The sequence below is a fragment of the Ciconia boyciana genome, chromosome 1 (genome assembly GCF_034638445.1).
Source record: "Ciconia boyciana chromosome 1, ASM3463844v1, whole genome shotgun sequence".
NCBI classification, from domain to species: domain Eukaryota; kingdom Metazoa; phylum Chordata; class Aves; order Ciconiiformes; family Ciconiidae; genus Ciconia; species Ciconia boyciana.
Genome location: NC_132934.1, coordinates 210,619,589 through 210,643,026, shown reverse-complemented (window position 1 = coordinate 210,643,026; position 23,438 = coordinate 210,619,589). Strand labels below are relative to the sequence as shown.

The window sequence follows — 23,438 nt, the reverse complement described above, 5'->3', positions numbered from 1 at the left end:
GGAGCCATGTGAAATCTGTTAGACAAAGGCAGGTCAAGAGGCTGCCATTAGCAATATACCTCCTTCCACAGTAACAGTAAACCCACAGTGCTGCTGCATTGTGTCAGCTCAGGATCTTACTGTCTGTGCCCAGCACTGTATCCTCCCAAGTGCCTGAATAAAGGCAGTGGATGAGGTGAAGTCAACTCCGTAATTATCCCTGGCATGAAGGTGAAACATGGTTAAAGTCCTTCCACTCAATGAAAGCATGAACATCACTGAGCTACTGCTATGCCCAGGGGTAAGCAAGTACAGCTTTTATGAGCGAAGCCCCTGGGATTTGCTCCTGACCTAGGGATGTTTTGCACCATTTCCAGAACAGAGCTGAGAAGGTGGTGTGTAGCAGGACAAACCCCTAATGCTCCCAAATACTACTTTACCTCGTAAAAGCTTTTGTATTTTGCTAATACATCTTTTGATATCTGGCACCTGAGTGAAATCTTGTGGAAGCTGGTGGGTGTGACAGTCATTTCTTACTCAGGATGCATGTCCATAACATTTAGGCTGTCTTTTGGAATTAAATATCTGGATTATAAAGTGCCTTTGCACAAAAAAAATTGAACCTTGTTCACCATGCAGCAGAGATGGAAGGAGTGGGACGGTATTGGTGGAGGCTTTATGGTTTCACTGGTACTGTATGCATATGCTGAATGCATGCAAGATGGATAAAGAGGGAAAAACCCACTTCAGAAGCAGACAGGAAAGGCAGCAGGAAGCCAAGGACAGCTGGAGAAGCACTTAAACGTGGTGATTGTGGAGTAGCACAATTGTGGTGTATAGTAGCACAATATCCAAAGAAACCCCCATAAACCATTTTATCTGTAGGACTATGAATGAGGAGCTCTGTGTTACCTTAGACCTTAGTCCTCCTGTCTGAGGGAGCTCCCTTGTCCCATGGCACCTGGGCTAGTGAGAGCATCAGCATTGGAGCGGATGACCTGCTCACGCTTTAACTACTTGTTAACAAGTAGGCCTGCATCAGATCCACAGCCAGCAGAACTGCTGGTTTCTCCCTCTAAGGAAACACACCTTCAGCGTTGGCTAAGATGTATTCTTCTCAAGCTACAATGCAGACACCCCCTTTTGAGCCCCACTTACAGTCAGTAGAGACTATAGTCAGAAAGTCACTGACTAGTGACCAGCTCAGCTGCAGACATCTCTGCTGAGACACCTTTTTGTCTTTTGATTGGATGAGTCGCCTCAAAATACTTCTTTTTATCTAATTGCTAGCACAGAGGGTTCATTTAAATTCAAGTTCAGAAATTACTATAATACAAACACCCACTACACATATAATGTAATGGGTGTATGACCCATTACTTGTGTATGTAATAAGACTGTGTCTGGGAAAGTTATCTCCCCACCTCTAAAGCTCTTGGGGGAATTAATTACATTTTTGCAATGCATCCTGGGTGGCAGTTGCCTATCAGACCTCTTCTCCCTGCCTCGTGTGTATTACATGCCTCCTACTGGGAAGAGAACCCTGATCAGCGTGCACAGCTACGTCCCACCAGCAGGCTCTGTGACATGGCAGCAAGGTAGCCCAGCTCTCACCCTTCTCTGATGCTTAACAAAATCACCTGGTTACCAGCAGCTGCTGTGCTGGAAGCCACCATGTCACAAAAACCAGTTCTGTTTTACCAGGAGGGACATCAGAGGAAGAAAACTGCCCTCCAGCAGACCGTTTCATATGAGGGTGGGCCACGAGTGACTTTGGTCACAAGCTTTATTGGCACACAAGTATGAGATACAGAGCAGATCACCACTGAAGGGGTGGGAAACTCAAGCACAGAAATTTTTAGAAATGAAAGCAGGGAAGGATTCGTCTTAATTTTGTTTCCCCTTGGGGATGTCTACAAATGTGCAGGAGGACACACACTCCCTCTGTTACCACAAGCCCTCATCTGGCACTGAACTGGAGCTGCTAACCTTCCCCTCTTAACCTCTCAGGCTTAGTAGCATGTTAACCAGAGCTGCTGAGCTTGTTTGATGGAGCTGACTCACTCAAAGTGGGCTCAGTATGTGGGTAGAGTGAGTTCACATCTACTGCAAAATACCACATAAATATATCCATGGAAAACAGAGTGTAAGTGGGAAGGTTGGGGTGTTGCTGAGAAATACAGCTCCCCAGTATCTCTTCTTTGATATCCCTGTGTCTGGGGCTGAAAGGCATACCATACACCGAGATACTGAAGCTGGACTTTTAACATCTATTTTAGTAAGGCTGGGCAGTTCCTGCTACTGCAATTGCAAAGCACCCAAAGGGATGCAGGAACAGCCTTGGAGGGTCACACCACAGGTCCATCTAACCTGTACCATGGCTAGAGTGGTGGCCAGAAGCAAAAGCAAAGGAGTATAGGTTTAGAGCATCCCTCCTCCAGAAGACCTCCCTGCTTTGCCCATTAGACAGACAGGGGCTGAGTCTATATAGTACACTTCAGGTTGCATCTGTGTCTAAAGTAACCCACACTCTTAAATAAGTCTTCTAGCAATCCACAGATAGACCATACAGAATCAAACAGAGAGAAATAAGGACAAGGAACAGGCTTTGGAGTTAAATGTTCTTTTTATCGATTAAGCATATATAAAACCTACAGTTCTGCTGATCCACCTTGCTTTAGGGGAACAGCAAGGTTAAGGTTAAACAGACATCTTCTGGATTATATGTGAAATACAGTAGTTGCAATCATCTCACCTGCCATCTCATTATTCAGGCTAGATGTTTGTAATGACCCATTCTGCTCTTAAAAATCAATAATACTGTTCAAATAGTCCCATTTGAAGTGCATGTTTCATATCACTCTTACTGCAAGATTTTAGTTCAGCCAAGGCAGTTATAGAATGGATCACTTTGTACACTACATATTATGCAAGCGATTAGTGGTTTTTAAAAGGAAAGGTTACTTTGCCCTGAAACTTGGCAAGAGCCACATGGTTAGTCTTCACCTATCCTCTTAACGCTGGAGGAGGAGAAAGTGCTCTCTGTGACACAGCGATCAAGACAAGCTCTGATGCAGACAGCTAGCATAGCATTGAATTTCCTTCCTGCAGCACTTCTGCAATAACAGCTGCTGTAATTGTTCAAATTGTAAAAAAATCACAGGAAAACATGGTACTTTTCTCACCCACGTGTAGCTACCTTCTATTCATCAAAAGAAATTATCACTTTGCCACCGTAGATGTGATTTATATATTACATGCCCTTGTGAACCTCAATAATGACAATCTCTCAGTCTCAAAAGAATTGAATTACAGAGCACAGGAATGGGCCACATAGAGTCAGTCCAGCTACCTCCACAGCAGTCCATTTTAATCTGCTTGTTATCTTTCTCTTCAGGGGAAACTAGTTATTAAACTTCGGAGCAGCTGGCATTTGTATTATCTCTTACTTCAAGTGATGTTTTTCTGTTAGCTGCAAACCGTGGCAAAGATGAACCTGAGAAAGTTAACACAGGATATACACTCCAGCAAATGTTAACTTTTTTTTTCCGTGTAACACATGGTTGCATTTGTATTTCCTTATTTACAAAGCACACAGTACACACCATCATGCCTCAGGTACACCTTGGGGTTTGCAGTGTTGGACAGCATGAGAGACCTAAATCTGAATGAGAAACAAATATTTCTAGCCAAAAATTGCTTTGGTTTGACAGCAAGGGGTGAAATAACACACATGATGACAGCTATTTTAAGGAAGAAGAATTTCTCTCCTGCACCTAGGAAGAGTCATTGCTAGCTTTCATTGGTGTAAAACAGAGGCTGGCTTGACTAAGAAAAGTGATAGAGTTTAGATCAGATATCTGACCAAATCTCAGCCCAGCTAAGCCTCACCTAAACTCACCATTTCTTTCCAGTGGAGGTCCAGAATAAGCTTCCACAGGAGTTAGCTTGCTTTGTCAATAGCTGGGTTACAATGAGGCTCTACCTAGTCCTACACTAGAGAATACTGACATTCCTCTGCACAGATTCCTACACAATTTCCAACACTCAGCTCCTGCCTTTAGTGTTGTGAGCGATGTGTCATGCTCAGCTTATCCATTATCTCCCTTTTCCAGTAGGAATAAAGCTTTTTATGTTGTAATCCATCAGCAACCGATCAAATATAAGCTGGGCTCAGCACTCATTGATTCAGGCTACCCAGTTTTTCGAGAAGGCAGAAAACAAGAATATTTCTGTGACGTTCATTGACTGGGAAGGTGGGTTGCAGGGCTGCCCAGCAGGTTAGGCTTTGTGGTATGGGAGCTGTGCCCCAGACTTATGCGCAATGGGGTCAAAGCCCCAAGCAGCTATATGGGTTTCCTGGGAAGAGTTAGGCTTTCACAGTGTGACTCATGGAAACTGGCACAGCAAATGGGGAACAGAAATGCAGGAGGACTTCAGCAGCTCTCTCTGAGTGAGGAGCGGCATTTGGTCCTACACCACCAGCAGTGATCTCTGCTCAGGATCATTTTATCTGAATCCTTTGCAGGACTCAGGTGCCTGAGGAGCTGTTTCTCACAATAGAGGTTGGAGGAGCTGCCGCCTTTTCTATTCTAGAAGAGAAACATTTGGAGCACTACATGATTATTGGAGCAATGACTGGAAGCTGTGTAGCCCTCTGCACCCAAATGAGCATGCTAAGTAGCAATGAGAGATCCAACTGCATCTTCTCCAAATGGCTATGGATATTTAAATTGCTTGACATAAAGAATAGTTTCAGCCGGAAAGGTTGAAGACCCTTTCTCCTCTCCTAATCCTACAGAGGTGTTGAGGGTATTTTAAAGTCAAGGGGGAAAAACTGCTCTAAATCACATTGGTAGAGGGAATATTAAAAATATCTCATAACCCCAGCAGCCGCAGTAACCTTGAAGCTTTCAACAAAGTAGGACATAGGCAAAGAAAGTGGCATTAGTTGTCTCTTATTTGGGACTGGTTGTGTGGGACTATACCTATACCATCTCCCTCCCTCTTATTTCCTTCATCTGACACTTTCCAAGCACCCAGTTTGTGCAGTGCCGTAAATGAGAACAAAGGAGATGGAAGGAAGTACAGATGCTTGTAGTGGGATGATGAAGCAGAGCAGTGCCAAGATCCTCAGGCGCCACATGGCTCCCCAGCTCTGGTGGTACTTTGTAACAGGTGGGAAGGTGTCAGCATGGTGCATTATTATACCTCATCCAGAGAATGATCCTCTAGGAAGCAGCGTGCCACCTATGTCAATCTGGCTGAATAAGTAAGGGGCTTGCTGTCATCTGCACATTGCCTCTCAGTGTTGCAGGTGGTCTAGTCCACTGTGGTCCACAAAACCAAAAACCTTTTGGTTCAGAAGGTGGAGTAAAGGGAAACAAAAAAGTAGGCCAGACGTTTCCTGAAAATTAATATTCTTATTTCAGAGACATATAATCGATCTACATGGGAATACATGCTCCAAGAAAAAAATCAGAAGCACAACGTTATATGAGGGAACAGCTCCACTGGGCTAAAACATCCTTTCTTGTCTGTTTTGTACAAGTCTGTGTTTAAAGTGTTAGGGGTTAACAAATCTAGTAGCCCAATAGTGGTATGGCTACCACAGCTCCATGTTCTTGGGTTCAACCAATAGTGAGGCTGAGCATGTATTCCCAATAGGCACACATACACACAATATTTATATATAATGCATATGTATATATGCATACATGCTTTACTAGCTACACAGATCAACAAAGAAATACAGCACCAACACTAATTCCAACAGCACCAACAACCTTATCCTCTTGCCCTCTTTGGCTGACCAGGATGAAAGCCTGTTATGGGAAAATACATATACATATGTATATATATATATACACACACATACAGTCTGGATCCCTGCATAACTGGCCTTAGATACCCAGTCTACCCAGTAACTGCCCCTGGATCCCCTGGTCTCCCAGTTGCCTTATCCACAGGCAGACACACACATGCACACATGCACAAACAGGTCTCTCCGGTAGCTGGTCCAGGAACTGGCATAGAAGTAACTGGACAGTGGTACTGCAAGGGTTTGTGGAAGAGGCGTTGTGCCCAAGGATGCTTGCCGCATGCTGCAGCTTGGAAGCAATGGTGGAAGCCTGGATGTTCCCCAGCATCTGGGACTGGACACAGAGCAAGCACTCAGCGGTGATTCAACAGTGGGGAGACATAGCCTCAGAGGCCTTGGATGGGTTTCTCACAATAATTGAGGGCAGCATCTTAATTTTTAATCAGACACTTGCATTGTAACCAGTGCCATTTGTTTATAATCTGACTGAGAGTCCCTGTAGTGTCTTTAGCCAACTTAAAACAAAAAGAAAAAAATGACACTGCAATATAACTGCATACATTGGCAAACAGTACAGTGCCTTGACTTTACAACCTCAGCATTAGCAGCTCTTCCAGGACTGAAGCACCAATGTTTCTCCCAAATGCTTGGGATGGGAATTACCTGAGGTGACTTTGTAATACCAGCTGACTAGTGCCAACTTTTAAAGTGATGACTACTGTGTAATCACAGTCCTTGGACTGGCATTTCAGCTTTCCTCAATTTGTTTCCTTTTCCCTTTCTTTCCAAATGCAAATACATGTTGCTTGCCAGATTTCTTTTACAGAATGTCAGAACTCATGATACTGAAATAAATTGTATAAAAGCGCTCTAAGCAACAATGTTCTGCCTTCCTTCTGCCATAGTCAGCCGCAGTCTCACAACTGTAGATGAGGAATGAAAGTCTGTTTCAAATCTGGCACAACTAGTGACATGGCTTCATATTTGAATGCGATAAAGTTACTAGTGGCTTACAAAGTTGCCATCTAGCAGCTGAACTGTTAGTACTGTCTGTGTGCACACTTAGCTGAGGCATGGATTTATGAGGCTACTGAGAAACAAAAGGCACAGTTTCACTGTTGCTTTAAGTCAGCTTAACCTTGCACATAGGTTAAGAAGAAAAAACAGTCCTGCTCACCAATTAGTGCTACCCGGAGGTGCTCACCTCTGTTCCTCCCTTGTGCTGATACTACATCATGCCAAAGCATGATGAATCAGGTCCGTGACTTTATCTCACCTCAGCTATCCCAGAACAAATAAAAACAAATGATATGTTTGGTTTTAAACCAAATCAGTTCCTTAATCTTGGTTATGGCAACGTTGTGCAAATGCTTGCAAGGAAAGTGAGGACAAGAAGGTAGGAGGAAAGCAGGACCGTGTCCTCTGTAGTGGTATGGACCTAGATTGACCATGACCCTTCGCCATAAGGGCACTGTAGTCCTCCCACTGGGGACACCTGCAGTGTCACACATGTTCCTGGTTGCACGGCAGAGGAATTCATATGGAGGTACCGAACCCTCTTCTTCCCCCTTTCCCTCTCTCCAGCTGTCCTTAATTGCAAGGCAAAACACAGCGGATTAAACTTCTCCTAGAAAATCTTCCTGAAGGGCCAGTTAGGTTTACACTATGTGTCAGTTTCTCTGCAGTAGTTCAATACAAGGAAATCTTTAATAACAGATATTTACGGTCTGGTTTCTCCTCCTACACTGCAATCGGTCAAGTGTAGCTCTGCTCATGACTGTGGAGGCATGCTGTTGGGAAACGGCTCTTAGGAGAGGCTCTTTTCAAAATGATAAATAAAATGCCTACTCTCATTGTTTTACTCTACTTTTTCCAGGTTTTAACATTTCTTTCCTGTGAGCAGCACCTTTTTTCAGAGCACACAACACTGTCTGGAACAGTATGAAGTGAACAGCACTGTTCTTAGACTCTGCTTGATATTTCCCACTGGCAACATAAACCCATTTATTTCTTGACTCATCCTTTCATTAGCTATAATCCCATTGCATATATTATTCATAGAATAATATGAATTCAGAAATATATATTGGTGGCCTTTTTTTAATCATCCTCAAATCAATCTTATTTTTCCCCCCATTCTTTAAACCAAGGGGTTTTTTTTTTCAAATTAATTTTCCACTAAGGCTCATTTCATTTCACTTCATATAATCTGGTATGTATGGAGCAGAACAAGGAAAATATTCAGGTCTATTTATACGCAGTTAAATGGAAGTGATATATCCATGTCTTTTATAGATGGCTTTAATTTTCTCTGTAAAAGCACCTTACCACACTAAAACTCTTTGCGAAAGCAAAGTCTATTTCCCCAGAATGAAAATTTAAACTACCAAAGCATCGACATAGCAGGTGGGATTCTTTATTACTTTTTACCACATATCAGCTCTTTAGACCTAATACATGTGTGCTGGTACACACATGTATTAAGCTCACTAACAGTTAGAGAGATCTGTATACAGATACATAGCAAAAAACTTAAATAAAATTGAGACTTCATGCTTTGCAATAGTATAACAGGACTCCATGAGGTATCATAGTCTGGTAGGTACAAAGTGATGCCATAGTTGAGGTCCCACTCCACTGCAGCATGTCTAGTGTGAACTTATGCAAGTCATTTTTACTCTCTGCCTATTTTGTCTGAAGTAAAATGGGGCCTCTAACACTTTCTAAAATTTCTCTAATATGCAGGAAGAATATTCTTTGCTTTTATGACTTTTTGGGAATCCCTCTGACCAGATAACCTCGCTTAGCTATTTCTGCATCAAGCATGTGGCTTCTGACTGAACCAGAGAATTTAAGTGATGGTGAATTTATCACGTCCCTAGATCAGTTTTTCCAATGTTTAAATACAAACACTGAGCCTTATTTTAGCTTATATTTGTCTAAATCCAACCCATTCTACAATATTAAAATACTGTTTCTTACCACAAAAATAATCTGTATAGACTGTTAATCATCATAATCTAGTAATTCTAAAACCTTCAATATTTACTTTAATAAAACAACCACTACAAAATAATTTCTACTTCGGAAGTGCAATATAGAGAGATTGAGTCTTTTTGCGTTCTAAATGTGAGACAGGGCATCTTTCAAAATTGAAACTATTCTCCTATCCCTTTCGGTTCCTTAGCCTCTTATTTGGGACACATAGTTTTGATTTCTTCAAGCAAAGGAAGAAGCCTTCCAGACGGAAACAGTCTTTCCCCTAATCTAGACAGAATTATTTTTTAATCTGTCCAAGGCCTTTAAATAAAAGCTACCTCTTCCGAGTCACTTCTGCTTACTGTTCAAGAAATACAAAGGGCATTAGGGTTATCAGGAGACTGATCTCCATTTCAGTTAGTTCATTTCCATATTTTAAATTTCTATTTCTTAAGTCCTGATTGCCCATGACCCTTCTAGGTAAGAGCTGTCACCCTCGAGGATTTATGGTTTATTCCTGCTAGATCCCAGGTTGGGTTCTCCCATTTCCATTCCCTGAACAAAATTCCCAGGGAGTTTGATTAGCTCTTCTCTTCTTTCTTTTATCCCTCTTTGTATTCCCCACCATGCCCACATCCCATCTGCTCTCTTCAGCACTGCCAACATCTCCCAAATGACACCAGTCTAGCTGGGATTGCAATGCTAAAAAAGGCTCCGTGTCTGGAAAATATCACTCCTACCTATACAAACAACTAATTATCTGCTTGCCCTCTTTGTCTACATGCTGAGGAAGAAAGTAGCCAACCAGACTGCTGTAGGAGTCAGACAGATTTCTCTCTCACTGAACTTCTGCCCAGTACTTTTTTTTTGCATAGAAGAAATATGGAGATTGGATATCACAGAGCCCTGATCTGATTCTTTAGCTGTCTTTTTGTTACCTTTAGTCTCATTACGTCAAGAAAGGGAGGAAAAGTAGAATAAAATGGCCCTTCAGATGTCATTTAATTCATAGTCCTGCTTTGTTAGGCTCTCAGGGCCAGGGGAGAATGCAGAGGTTCATATGAAGAGAACATAATAGCAGTGGTTTGCCAAGATAATCAACAATCCCAGGGAGTTCAGGTCTGCTGTTCTGCCGCAATCCTGGCTTTTCTACCAGGAACTTGTCACTCCACAAACGGACCAGCTAATTGCATCAGCATTTTGTCTCTCTGCATGTAGCTTTAATTCTGCAGCCCTAAGCTCTTCCAGGTTTGCAGCTACTGAGCAAAGCACAGAAAACAAGTATATATTTTCAAGGTACTAAAAGGAAATGACTTACAACATGGCTGCTTTTAAGGGAAGAAAAGAAAAACTTCTATCAATGGTAAGTAGATCAACATCTGATGATGGAAGTACTGATTTCTCTCTGTCACAGAAACCACATGTCCGTTATCAGATATAGCAACCATTACTGTAGGCCACTGCACATGAAAGAATTGTCAGATGATCCATTGTAGCTGTTCAGATGTGTTCTCTTTGCCTACAGAAAGGATACCACTGCATAAACTAGAGCACATTTGATGCTAACTGCCTCAAATGTAGCCAGGGATTGAGAAAGCACCTTATTTGAGGAAAAAAGTATCCTACAACATGTAATTCAGTGGTCCCAGTACTCTGAAACAAAAGACAATGTGCTTATTTTCTCCAGATATACTTTTTTTTGGCCCAAGACTTTTCAGTTAAGACAAGTCTCCAAGGATAGGGGCACTGTGCCAACGTCATTACCTGGCTGATAGCAAAAGCCATAGGCTACTTCAGGATTTCAGTTTTCCTTAAAAATGTAGGAAGGGAGTTAACAGCCTCAGTTGGGGAATCATAAAATGTAACTCTCTCATATTAAATGGCTTATGGTGCCCAACAAGAACTATTTGTACTTCACAATAGAAATACAGCTTAAGTTTTATCTTCTCCATGGATTTTCTCCCCAAGTGGATGCAATTGAGAGGTTTCTTTTTCCACTCAGCTGGGAAACCTTTCTTGAAAGGCAAGGGTAAGGTTCCTTCTTTCATAACTTTTCTTACAAAATATGAGTAAGGCAGGGAAATGACAGTGCCTCCCTTTTAAAAGGAGAAATACAAACAAATGAGGATGTAAAAAATACTACTGTTATATTAAATCTGTCAGTTTTCTCAGGTAAAAGAAGAAAAACATGAAGATCCCCATGAAAATACTGAGCATCATGCATTATTTTGCCAAGAAAAAATGAGTGTTGTGAACCTATCTTACTGAACAAGTTGGGAACAAGACTTTAAGTGGAAAGAATAAATGCAACTTCACCCAATTGCTTTATTAGCAAGTAGAATATGATCCTAATCTTTCAAAGTGTCAAAAAAAAAAAAAAAAAAAGCCAAGATAAATGCACAGGGCCAGCTATTCTAAAGGGAGTAATGGAAAGTGTGACTCTTAAAACCCTAACGGATGTTTCTGAGATTTCTACAGTGGCATACAGACATGTTAGATGAAACAGATTTCAGTAAAGATTATATGATTTTATGCTGGCTAAAGGAGAGAACTGTTCATAAACAATTCAATGAATTGTGCAACATATCTTGTGCATCAGCACAACTCATCATATCAGTAATTAGAGGCATACAATTGCATCTAAATCTAAAGATCAGCTGCAAGGGCAGACAATTCAATGCTCCTGCTACAAGCTTGATATCTAATGTGGGAACCACACTGCAAATGAAGGAATCCAAAAGTACATATGTTCATTTCCATGGAAATGCTTTGCATTTGCATTCTGCTTGAAAGATTACTGGCCTAAGGATTCTTCTCGAAACTGCTTATGAAACAGCAACATTTAAGTCATCCAGAGAGGATGCTGCATTTCAGGGCATGTCATACAAAAGCTATTTCAGGCAAATGACGACTTCTAGCTCTGAACCTTGTGCTCATCAGCCATCCAGATTATCAGAATGTGGCTGCTCAGCGTTTTCTAAAAATCGTGCCCCAAGAAGTACCTCAAATTGCGCATTCAAAAGTTAGGGTATGGATCAGCAGCAGACTTTGAAAAACTGATCCAAGTCCTATCTCTGACTTCTTCTTAAAATATTACCATGTTCCCATAACCAAAGTATCTCTGTACCTCTAACAGCCCTGTGCTGCAGAGAAGAGCTATCATCTTGGCTCCCATCTACAACTGCTAGAAAAACAAGGCACTGATAGTTAGGGTGCCTTGCCCAAAACATGAGTAAAAGCCAGGCAGGGAAAGGATTGGAGTCAACACACACCCCTACTACTCTCAAGCTAAACTAATGTCCTGGTTTCCTTTATATTATATGCCTTTTTTAATGATTACTGGATTTCTCTATGCTGTTCGCCAAAGATGTAATCAGATTACATTTTCTGTTCAAACTTTCTTGTGATAACTGCAGCTGAAGCCTTGATATCATTGTTTAAATTTATCCATCTGAAAGCTTCAGCTGAACATTATCATTCTGACAAGAGTTTTTCTAGACAGGGCTGATGAAATTAGCTGAAGAAGAGAGCCACAAATGAAGATTTTAATCAAGATTAATACCTGCATTGTTAAGGGTTGACAAGATGTATGAACATAGTGATGTTGTCATCTATTAAATCTTTTGATTCTAAAAAAAGAACCAAGGCTTTGGCCCTACCTCTGTTTTGATGACTGCGAGAGGGCTTTAATTTGGTGGGGTAAGCAGAGTGTTTCTCAACATTTCTGCCCAAAGACAGGAGGTAAAAATCTACCAGCAGAATCCCTGGATGCTCTGCAGAGATCCTGATACTGCCGAGCACTTACATTTGGGTCTGTGTTTCTGAGGTAACTTCAGTTCCTGAACAGCTGGTTAATAATTATAAGAGGGGGGAAAGTGTCCTCCAGCCAGTGGCCAGTGTCAGGGAGCAGCAACTGTTGAGTCAAGATCTCAATTAAAGTACAATCTACAGGTCTCTTTAGACCATTTCCACCCCTCATAACTGAATTCAGTTATCCCTCCCTGAGCTTGATGCTGATAATCCCTTTCTACCAATACCTTCCGATCGAGCATGGGATCCCCTTTCTTCATGTATAAGATACCTGCATCTGCTCCCCTTACAGCATCTTGCCAGATCCTCTATTCCAACCATCCAGGTGTCTGCTGACAAGCCAAGGTCACTGTGTAAACAGCAGGGGATCAGGGGAAGGATTTGAGGATTGAAACAAAGTGAAGAATTGAGCAGAAAAAGCTCAGACACAAAGGGAAGAGAACTGAGAGTGTTTTGGAGAGTTGTAAATTTTGCTTTCCGAACACATCCAGTAGTTGACTTGAAAATGTCAATACAAACTCTTCCCATACCACAGCCTTTAAGCTTTCTGCTTCCAAGTTAAAGAACAGACATATTGCCAAGCGCTGACAGACAGCTAATGGGAGAAACTTTGGTAGAGAAAAATGGAAAGGAGCAGCTGAGGTCAAAGGTGTGGGTAACAGCTTGTATTGGGTTTGCATGGTAAGGTTTTTGGTAGCAAGGGGACTGCGGGGGTGGGTTCTGTGAGAAGATGCCAGAATCTGACCCCATGTCAGACAGACCCAATGACAGCTGGCTCCAAGATGGACCTCCCACTGGCCAAGGCTGAGCCCATCAGCGATGGTGGTAGTGCCTCTGTAATAACATATTTAAGAAAGGGTAAAAAAAGCTGCACAACAACAGCTGGGAGAGAGGAGTGAGAATATGTAAAATAACTATGCAGACACCAAGGTCAGTGAAGAAGCTATGGCTGGAGAAAGACTCTTTCCGGATAGATGACATGCTTTATCAAGTTTTTGGACTCATATAGATTATCCCTTCTTCCTCAGATGTTTCCACCTCCTTGGTGATGTCAAACCAACCATGATGTAGCCATACTTTAATGCAGGTGTGAAAAACCTTGGTAAGAAAATAGAGGAAGGGGAACAGGACTGAGCAGCTGGCAACAAGACCATTCACAACCAGCCATAAATGTTTCTGAGGGTGAGGAGGAAGGACTGAGATCTTTAATCCTTTTCTTTCTATCCTTCACAACCATGTGAATTCCTGAGCAGAAATTTCAGTCAGGTCACACGAGACAGTGAATTGCATTATGGAATTTAAAAGCATATTCAGCCTCTCTGCAGCACTGCAGGCCTTTGCTTTTTGTAGGCTTGCATAGGAACTCAGCACTGAAGCAGCTAAACCCAAATGATTTGGAAAGCATTACATGCACATGAACACAAGTCATTGCATGCCACTCTGTCCCCAAGGTTCACAAAAAAAGGCATCGACACTTTTTTTTAATCTTCAAGAAAAAAATTTCTGCCAATCTCCACCATTAATTGACATGCTTTTTCTTCTACAGCATTTTTGAGCAATGGTTAAGAAGACACAGGCCCATGCTAGAAGTTTACCCAGCAGCCAATGCACCCATTGGGCACAATCGAGAAAACTACATGGTCCCCTTTATCCCCCTTTACAGAAATGGAGAATTTTTTAAACCCTCAAGAGAGCTGGGGTATGACTATGAGTATCTGCAAGAACCAGGTAATGTTACTATTTTGGGTAAATGTCAAATTTGTTGCCTATAACCTGGCACATGTCTTTAAAATAACATACTAAAAAATCCTTCTATTCCAGATTTTTCTCTGAGTATAATCCCAGATCATACCTGCTTGTTTTCACATTTCTGGTCTGATGTAGAGTCAACATGATATCATTAGTAAAGTTCCAACCACAAATCAGTCACTGACATCAATCCTATCTATCCTAGCCTATTAAAAGCAGAATCTGATCCAAATGGTCATCTCATGATCAGAAGTGGGGAGAAAAAGTGCTGGATTTTGAGTCTGCCATTTGCCCAGCTCAGCTGTTACAGTTCAACACAAATGGGAACCAGTGGAATTTTCAGATTTCTGGACGTGGTTTAAAGGAGGGCAGATGCAAAGCTGTCTTTCTTGTTTACAAATGTAATCTGGTCTCTTAAATACCAGAAGTAAAATTCACCATGGCACCAAAGGCCAACACAAGGTGCAGCACTTAAAACAGTGATCCACTGACTTTGTGCTTGCCCTGTGGTTGTAACGCTAAATAATGTTAATTTCATTTAATCAAATTAATTTTGCGCTGTTTAGTGATGGTTTTGACTTGCATTGCTGTTCAAAGATGGTTTTGAGTCGGGCATCTTGGCACAAGGAGGACAGAGGTCCTTGGGGCTGTAGCTGCTCGGGAACCCCAGGTAGGCCAGGTCTCATGCTTAGAGTAGTGGACTTTGTGGTTTTGCTTGAGTAGTACAGGCCTCCTTATTGTCTCCGGGAAGGGTTAAAATCTGTTAAACATATAAAGTTGCCTGGAACTGAGGATTGCTCAGATACTTTGGCCCAATCCTTTATAAAACTGGGCCATTGGAATGATCAGATCTGTTACATTCGTCACTGCCAAAAGCTACCCAGGATGTGGGGTGTGGTTATCCTTGCAAAGCATTGGCCACTGAACAGGTAGGTTACTGGGCATGCTTGCGTTCCCTGTTTGAGGCACAAAACTTTCTGTGAATATGTCTCTTCGATTAAAAGGCAATTAAGAGCTGAAAGTCCAACTACTATACAGCAAAAGCACCAGGGACGTTTTAGGGATGTTAGCATTCTTATAGCTTGCTTTTTGTCTTCATCAAAACAATATTAGTTCTCAGGGCATCCCTGCTTTTCTGACAGAGTTTGCTTACTAATGGGCTGTATGGTTTCTGCATACTTGATAAACTGTCCAACCATGCATTTATCTTGTTCGTTCACTTCTCAAGTAAAATCTAGCTTGTGATTTAAAGTAATCCAGAAAACATGGTTTTGACTATCTTTGTGTAATGAAAGGAATCTGCAACTCTCCTGCATAATTGTTAAAGCTGTTTTAGTACTACAACCCAGGGAGAGAAGTCAATATTTCTCTTAACATGCCATAAACAATTTGGTCAATCCAAAGTATTCAGACAGAAAATAATCTAATAAATGCTTCAAATATAATATCAAAATTATTGTTTTGGTCTTATCAGTAGTATTTTTGCCTTTTTATTCATGTTGCCATAATTTAATTCTTGATCAAGACCAGAAATATTTATACATATTTTTAATGAAGGCCACTAGTTTCCTAAAACCACACTATTCCTTAAATTGTACCACTAAAAAAAGTGCCAAATACCATGACTTTCAGAAACACTGAGTCCTGAATAGGTACTGCAAAAGGAACCAAATGGAAGCTATTTACCATTTTAACAATTCACTTATGTTGCTTCCTGGTCTCTTCCCTTTTCCCAGGGGAACACACGGTCCTCAGAAAATGAAATTGTTAAATTCTGCCCATGTTTTTAACACAGAGGTAAGGAAAGTAGTTCCTTAATTATTTTGAAAGATCAACACAAAGAGTGAAATTCAGCCTTGTTTAGAAAGCCCAGATAATCCTTGGATGTCACTCAACCCCTTGCTAATCTCACTAAGAAGAAGAGAGCTTAAGCTATTTTCTGAAGGGAAAAACTGGAATAAATGGAAAATGGGATGGAATCCCAAAATGCAGATACGGATTTTCTCAGTACTTCAGTGTTTAAACCCAGACTTTTCTCCAGATAGGAATGCTGGGTTCCTGTTCAGAGGAACATAGGAGTAAATGGGAACTTCTTGGTAGAGGAGCTGAGGGAGGAAAGCCTGATGACCCTCCTTGAAAGCTCCTGTGTACTGAAGGGAGAACAGAAAGTCTGTGACTGGCAGCCAGGGGTTACTAGACAAATAGGAAAAAGTTACAAAGAGAAAAAAAAAATCATAGCAGTGAAGATCTTGGTGGTCAAGAAGAGGCAGCATTTCTGCAGATATTCCCAATGAGGAGGAAGAGGAAAGGCAGAGGAAGAGGACAGGACAGAGTGAGGAATGAGCACACAAGACCTGGCTCTGTCCTGTCCTCAAGACTTGGCTTGTTTGCTTTTAAAGGAGGTAGCAAGGCCAACAGTTCTGAGTTACAGCACTGGCGACTTGGTAGAGATGAAGCAGGACTACACAGAGCATGATGAGGCTGGTTACAAGAAATAAAACTTGGAAAGAATCCAGTGACAAAATGGCATTTTAATGCTAAATTATATTGTTGCTCTACCACTGAGGAAAAGCTGATGCCTGGAGTCCTGCTTTCCACTGAAAAGCAAATCAGTGTGTGACAGTATGTGGTTATTTTAATTGCAGCTTCATTTATTTTTATACGTACGACAGCCCTGAAGCAGAAGTGGTCACAAACAGTGTGCGTGGAAATCCATCCCTCAGGAATCAAAGACACATGTCAGCGTCTAGTTACTGGGGAGCTGCTCTGAACACAAACCAGAGCAGACACCCAGCTTTCCTTGACATGAGAACCATGAACTGTAAAACTACCACAACCCGCATGGCTTGCTGAAAAAGAACATTAGTTAGCATCAATAAAAAAGATTTGGAAGACTAACGGCACCACCTAGCAATAGCTGTCAAAACAATTTTCTATGGCAAGAGCTATTCCAAGCACTTACATATCAGGGCCTGGACTACGTCTTTTCTATTTTTTTTTTCTTCCAGAAATAGGAACAGATAAATCTGTAGACACAGCTTTGACTTTTCCCCAGAAAATCTCCCTCTCTCAGTGGGAACAATTTGATGACCACTACATGCGTAGCCCGGTGATTCACATTTTTTCAGGCAAAGCAGGCGGCTACTCAATTATAAACCCAGGAATCTAACCATCAGTTGCAATTTTTGGACATGTTAACTAAGGATCTTTGACACTCAGGGCAAAGCAAGGGAAAAGAGTGTTGTGTTTACAATGTAGAAGGCCAGGTTGCTTAGGGATGTGTTGCAGGAGGAGAGCTCAGATCCAGAGTCTGACTGCAGCTGACTTCTATTTCTGAGGGACTCTGCTGAGTGTCCTGACTCAGGAGCACACACTGTTGGCCATGATGTGAAAGGGAGATGTTATGCATGTAAGAGCCTATGGTGAAATAGTGACATGCACAATAAAATGTGGATGCTGGGACAATAGAAAGCAATTAAAGATGACAATACTTGAGAAATGCTGGCTTGCGATGTGGTTTACGTTTCTGAATTAAATAAAAGATGAGAAAAGAGCATTTTGGTCCCTGGTTTTCTTCAGGCAGAGATAAGGAGGTGTAGATTAAGGTTAATTAAAACAGAAGGAGACAACCAAAGAAAAGAGGATGCACAAATATATTCCTCAGAAAAAAGAGTATGAGCAGATATTTTGATGGTTATATAATGATATTTAATGGAGGAACAGAAATACGGATTTTAAAAACTGGGTTTTTTTCTTTTTCCTGGAAGCCATTTAGGGGTAGGAAACTATCTTTTGGTGAGTTTAACACCCTAGTAGCATATAGTGTGGTGATATCAGGAATCTTATAGCCAGATCTCACCTCTTTTTTCAGAAATTTATATAAGTAAGTAAACTGTGAAAGAGCACTTATGAAGTGCAAGTGTTAACTGAGGTTGTCAAACAAAAAGTAAACAGTATTGCTCTATAAATACACCCAGGAATATTTGATTTATCTCCTCTCAATACTCCAAAGTAATCAAGTTTTGCCAGTAATCCACTCTGTGGATGTGCCATCATTGCCAGCGAGTAGGCAGGACTCCACAGCAATGTCACTACGCAGAAGTAACAGGCGGAGACAACTCTAATCAACTTCATCATTGAAAAATGAAATATAAAGCTGTTGTTAACCATGCAGAAATGGTCTGATTATCGCTGTTTCTAGAGACAGTCACATGATGGAGGATGGGTCATAGTTGCCTGATTTACCCACCTTGGGCTGAAGGCAGACTTGAAAGGGAGCAGCTTGACTTTACACCATTAGCTCTCTACTTTACACTGTAGCTCTACCATGAACAACCCACTACCACCCACTGCACAGCATCTCTTGCAGTCCAAAGATAGTGGACTATGGCTGACAGTATTCTCCAGATTTTCTCTCATTGTTGTCAGAAGACAATGTTTCAAAGACTTTCCAAGCTGGAAGAAGACCCTGATTAAATTAGCAGGAACCGTGAACTTTCCATCACTGCAAAGTGATTTTGCCTTAAGACAGACTGAGGGACTCAAAAACTTGAATCCCGCCCAGCTCATCTTCCTAGTTTTTGATTGTGGAAGTCTCAGTGGTATTTCCTTTGACCACCCAGAGGGACACAATCAGTGAACCATACACACACAAGAAATGGCAGAAACCAAACAGAAAGAACTTGCTCACCAGTATAAGAAAAAAGTTGCAAGCTTGACCTAATAAGATATGTTTGTGCTGCCTTAAGGTTTGCTTTAAAATCTGGTGCCCATTAACTACTCATGTTAGGGGTAGAAAGCATGTAAAATGGAATAGCAAGACTGCCAACATATCAGTGGGGCATATGGCAATAGATAAATCATAGAAAATTTGTTTTGTTTATTTCTTGACTGGCCAGAGTTTTTATTTCTAATTTGTGGAATTAACCCAGGAAAGACTTCATCATCCTCTAGTTTACATAGAATGAATATCTAAAATATATAAATATTCTTTCAAAAAATTTTAAATATTAAGGTGGGTTTTTTTTTCATGCTTGGGATCTATTATGTCAATAATGTAGTTTGACATTACCATAAAATGAAGATCTCAGTATGCCAAATAATAGATTGGCCATAGCAGTTTCTTCTTCAATCATCATGGAAAGTCCACATTATTACCCTAAGTAGAGGAGACACACATTGCTTCACCTTAAAATTACACTGCTGTGGTTTCCTACCCTCTCAATGACATCCAACAACCCACACAAAATGGACTGCCTGGTATTTTTAAATTACATTACATTAAAAAAGAACAATCTGATGTATTAAGAGTAAGAAATTATTTGTTGCTATTACCTAGAGTTAACACTTTCTTTGAGAAGAAAGAGTATGTCAAGAGTTGACAGCTAAGACCATGGCTGAGGTTAATCACTGCTATTTTCCTCTCAGAAAGAGCAAGATGAGGAGATATTGTTGGTATTAGCCACTAATAGGAGGGTAGATATCAAGCACCAGCCCGACCTGGCTTCCTCGTGCTTTGTCATGAACCTATTGATTGAAAGGGCAGTTCTAATCGATGTTCATGTCAGTTTCCAGTGAGGATTATCCTTTGACTCTAAACACCGATATAAAAGGAATGGAATTGTCATTGGCTAATGTCTCCCACAAAGCAGCTATGTGTTGTCCCTGCCCCCCACCACTCCCTTGACAATTTTCCCATGTAGTCATCAGCAAACACAGTTGCTGTACTCTTGGGTCTTGCATTGTTAGAGATTAAAGATTTACGGTTTCTGGATTGAAAACCTGGTTTGCATGATTTTGGCTGGGCAGCCAGTCCAGTCATAGGTATACTGTTGTGTTAGTCACAGATTAACAGATTATAGGGTGTCCTGGGGTGCCCCATCCTCTGACACCCAAGAGTTGCCATGGCAACTTTATGATAGTGATGCCAAACACTCTTTGTGCGGCAAAAAGAAACAGGCAGTAGATGCTAGGAGGTGGCTTTTGGCTTTGAGCTAATTACAGAAACTGTACAGACTGAGGCTGAAAGCAAGAGAAGGGCATGTTTGACTCATTATCAGGATATAATAAAATAGATTAATCCCTTCTGAAAGGGCCTGCCATGATATGTGACATCTCATCATCTCAAAGTCATGTTATGTTTTATCGGGAAGAAGATAGCTCAGATCTCCAACTAATATTGATAGAGGAGAGAGATGGTTCAAGGACAAAGTATAGATTTAAGGCATCACTTAGAAAACCCTCATATCCTAGATAAATTCTGCTAGGAAGAGAACTTTATGGTAATTCTTTTTTTCCATAACATTAAAACAGTATCCGGTTCCTGTTATGTATCAATTTTCTTTTATCATACGCATACTCCAGTTTCAATAGCCAGATTGTTTCTAATTTAGACAAGTTTGCACTAGAAACATAAAAAAGTTGAGTTAAAAAACATTGGAGTTACAAAGTCAAGCACACAAAGTGAAGAAATACCAGCATTAGTTATCTATATAGCCATAATTCACCCTCCACCTCTACATGTATGCATTATCTTTAATTGTACACTATTTTTTCCCCAGACCCCCACCTCATTCACTACACAGCATAGACAGTATCCATTAAGAACCAGATGTCCAATCCTTTTTACTTTTGATTTTTGTTTTCTCAGTTAAGCATTGTGTAGCCTAATGTATGATTTATTGCACAATTTTAAAATGCTATCGTGAAGATGTTCCCTCTAACACTTTTCTTTGGTGCCGATCACTATAGCAGCTGAGTCCTGCAGAAATATTAATTTATATTCACAATACAAAGGATTCAGTGAATGGTACTGTCCTTATTTGACAGATGAGAAATGAAGGATTAAAGAGATAATGTACCTCATACCCAGAGGTTTGTGGAGTTCACTCTGAAACATCAAGAACCTATTTTTTTTTAAAATTCTTAGTATTATATAACATGTATATGTCTAATAAGGTCAGAAGCAGAAGGCTGAACATGCAGATTCTTGCAAATACAAACTCAGAATACAAAGTTGGATTAACTGGAAAACAAGAACCAGAGACATAGCAACCAAACAGTCCCCAAAGTGAAGCTGAGTTGCAGGGACAAACAAGCTATATTCTGCCTAAACTCAGCCTAAAATGGAATTTCATCTCAGAAAGTGATTCAGACATCAAGTGCTATGGATAGCTTATCCTTAAAGGTGCTGCAAACCAAAAGCATCTTTTCAGAGCACAGTGCACATAACAGCATACACTCAGAAGCACCATGATCCAAGAAGTTATATAGGATTACACTTTTGGGCACTAGTGAAAATGCAAGATGGAGGAAGATGTTTATAGCCTTTGTAGGGCTATAGCACACTAAATAGGGTTGAGCACATATTAACCAGTCCAGATGCATAACCAGTCCAGATGCATGAACACTATTTAAAAATAAACCACCATAGGGGTCCCTCTATAGGGGTCCCCTTTTCTTTCCCTAATAGCTAGTAATTACAGCTAATAATAGTAATTACAGCTAGTAATTCAGAGATGTGGATTTGAAATACTCCTTGACCCAAGGGGACAGGTATTCCCATTTCTCAAATGCAAGCCAACAGGTTGTTGGGTGCACTGTGAACAGATCACTTTCCAGCCTCTATCATGAAGTGAGAGCCCTGTATGGCAGGGTTTTCATAACTCATTAAGCATAGTGAGAAAAACAGACACACACATACATTCATACCACAAAGCAAGAAGGCATCTGATTATCTAACCAGTGAGAAGCTGCCCTGGGTTCACCAAAGAAAGAGGATTTCTTGTGCAGAGAGTGACTGGACAATAATTGTCTACTGCCTCTCCCCACACAAGAACTATCAAAAGAAACGAGCAGGGGGCAGGTTCAAAATTAGTGAAAGGAAGCTTTTTTTTCCTACTCAATATGTAGTTAAGGCAGGGATCTCCTTGCTGCAAGAAGTTGTGATAAAAGTTCAAAGAGCAGCTAGAAAAGCTGATGGAAGGGAAAAAAAAAATCCTCCAATGACTATTATATACAACGACACCACATCTGGTTCAGGAAATCCCTGAGCTGAAAATTGTTGGAGGCTGGGTAAGTATTTTGTGAAAGGATTGTAATAGGCTTGACCTGCTCTTAAACTCTTCACAGTGCTCTGCTTTGGTTATTGTTGCCAACAGGATGCTGAGCTAGCAGGACCTTTGGCCATACTGTATCAAACTTCTTGGGTCTTACATTTCTGACAAGACCATAAAGAGCACTGGGGACAGTGAACTCTATTCCTGCCTTCAATATGAAGACTGAGAAACAGACTATAAGGACTGAAGATACTTGTTTAAAACTATTTGTGCCCTTCAGACAATTTCTACCAATATAGTCTTTTCTCACTCAGCCTTCCAGTATTATCTGTTATACAACATCTAAAGACTGACACTACATTGCATCATATAAAAGGACCTTTCTTTTTCTGTTTTTTTTTTTTTCCAGCACTTGATTCTTTCCAGGAGTTTTTAATACCCTACCTTGAGCAAGCCCGTCAGATCTGGGCTTGGTTGGTTGGAGCAGCTGTGATTGGAGGCATTGTTACTGCTGTGCTCACAGGGCTCGTTCTGGCCTGCCAGAAGAAAAGAAGAGGAACTTCTTCAGAGATACAACCCTTGCTCACAGAAAGTGAAGATTACAACAATATATCTTATCAGTCCCATTTCTAGAGGCCTCCAGTAACTCAGTGATGTTACTAAGGTGCTAATCAAGCATGCAGTGTTTGATTCATGTTTACAAATACCTTGTTGAGGTGTGCTGCAGGCTGAACATTCTTGTTCCTCAAGCCTCTTGTAACCTCCAGTGTGGTAGTATCTTATCAGATCCACTCCTACAAAAATCTCCCATATCCAACATAAGTTACCACACCATCCAAAGAACACGATGTATTTCCTATGCTTGATTAAATAATGCTCCTGTGAAACCAGACAGGCTCGTGTGTTGGTGGCTTTCATGTATAATTCTGTGCCCTTTTATTTGCTCTTTTACAGCTGTAGGCTCTAATCCCACAGCCCAAGCCATGTGATTGGTGCATGGATTTAGGGAGAGGTGCCTGACTGCACCATCGGTGCTACATTCA

General features: G+C 41.0%; 2 protein-coding genes across 3 annotated transcripts in view; one reads left to right on the top strand and one right to left on the bottom strand.

The window, feature by feature from the left end:
* TYR (tyrosinase) overlaps positions 1 to 23,230 on the top strand; it is a 50,633-nt gene extending 27,403 nt beyond the window's left edge. Inside the window, exons 4-5 of the mRNA XM_072850760.1 lie at positions 14,136 to 14,317; positions 22,805 to 23,230. Coding sequence (XP_072706861.1) covers positions 14,136 to 14,317; positions 22,805 to 23,028 — 406 coding nt within the window. The 3' untranslated portion in view covers positions 23,029 to 23,230. The remainder of the gene's footprint in view (positions 1 to 14,135; positions 14,318 to 22,804) is intronic.
* NOX4 (NADPH oxidase 4) overlaps positions 1 to 23,438 on the bottom strand; it is a 176,180-nt gene that overhangs the window by 17,791 nt on the left and 134,951 nt on the right. The window lies entirely within an intron of this gene.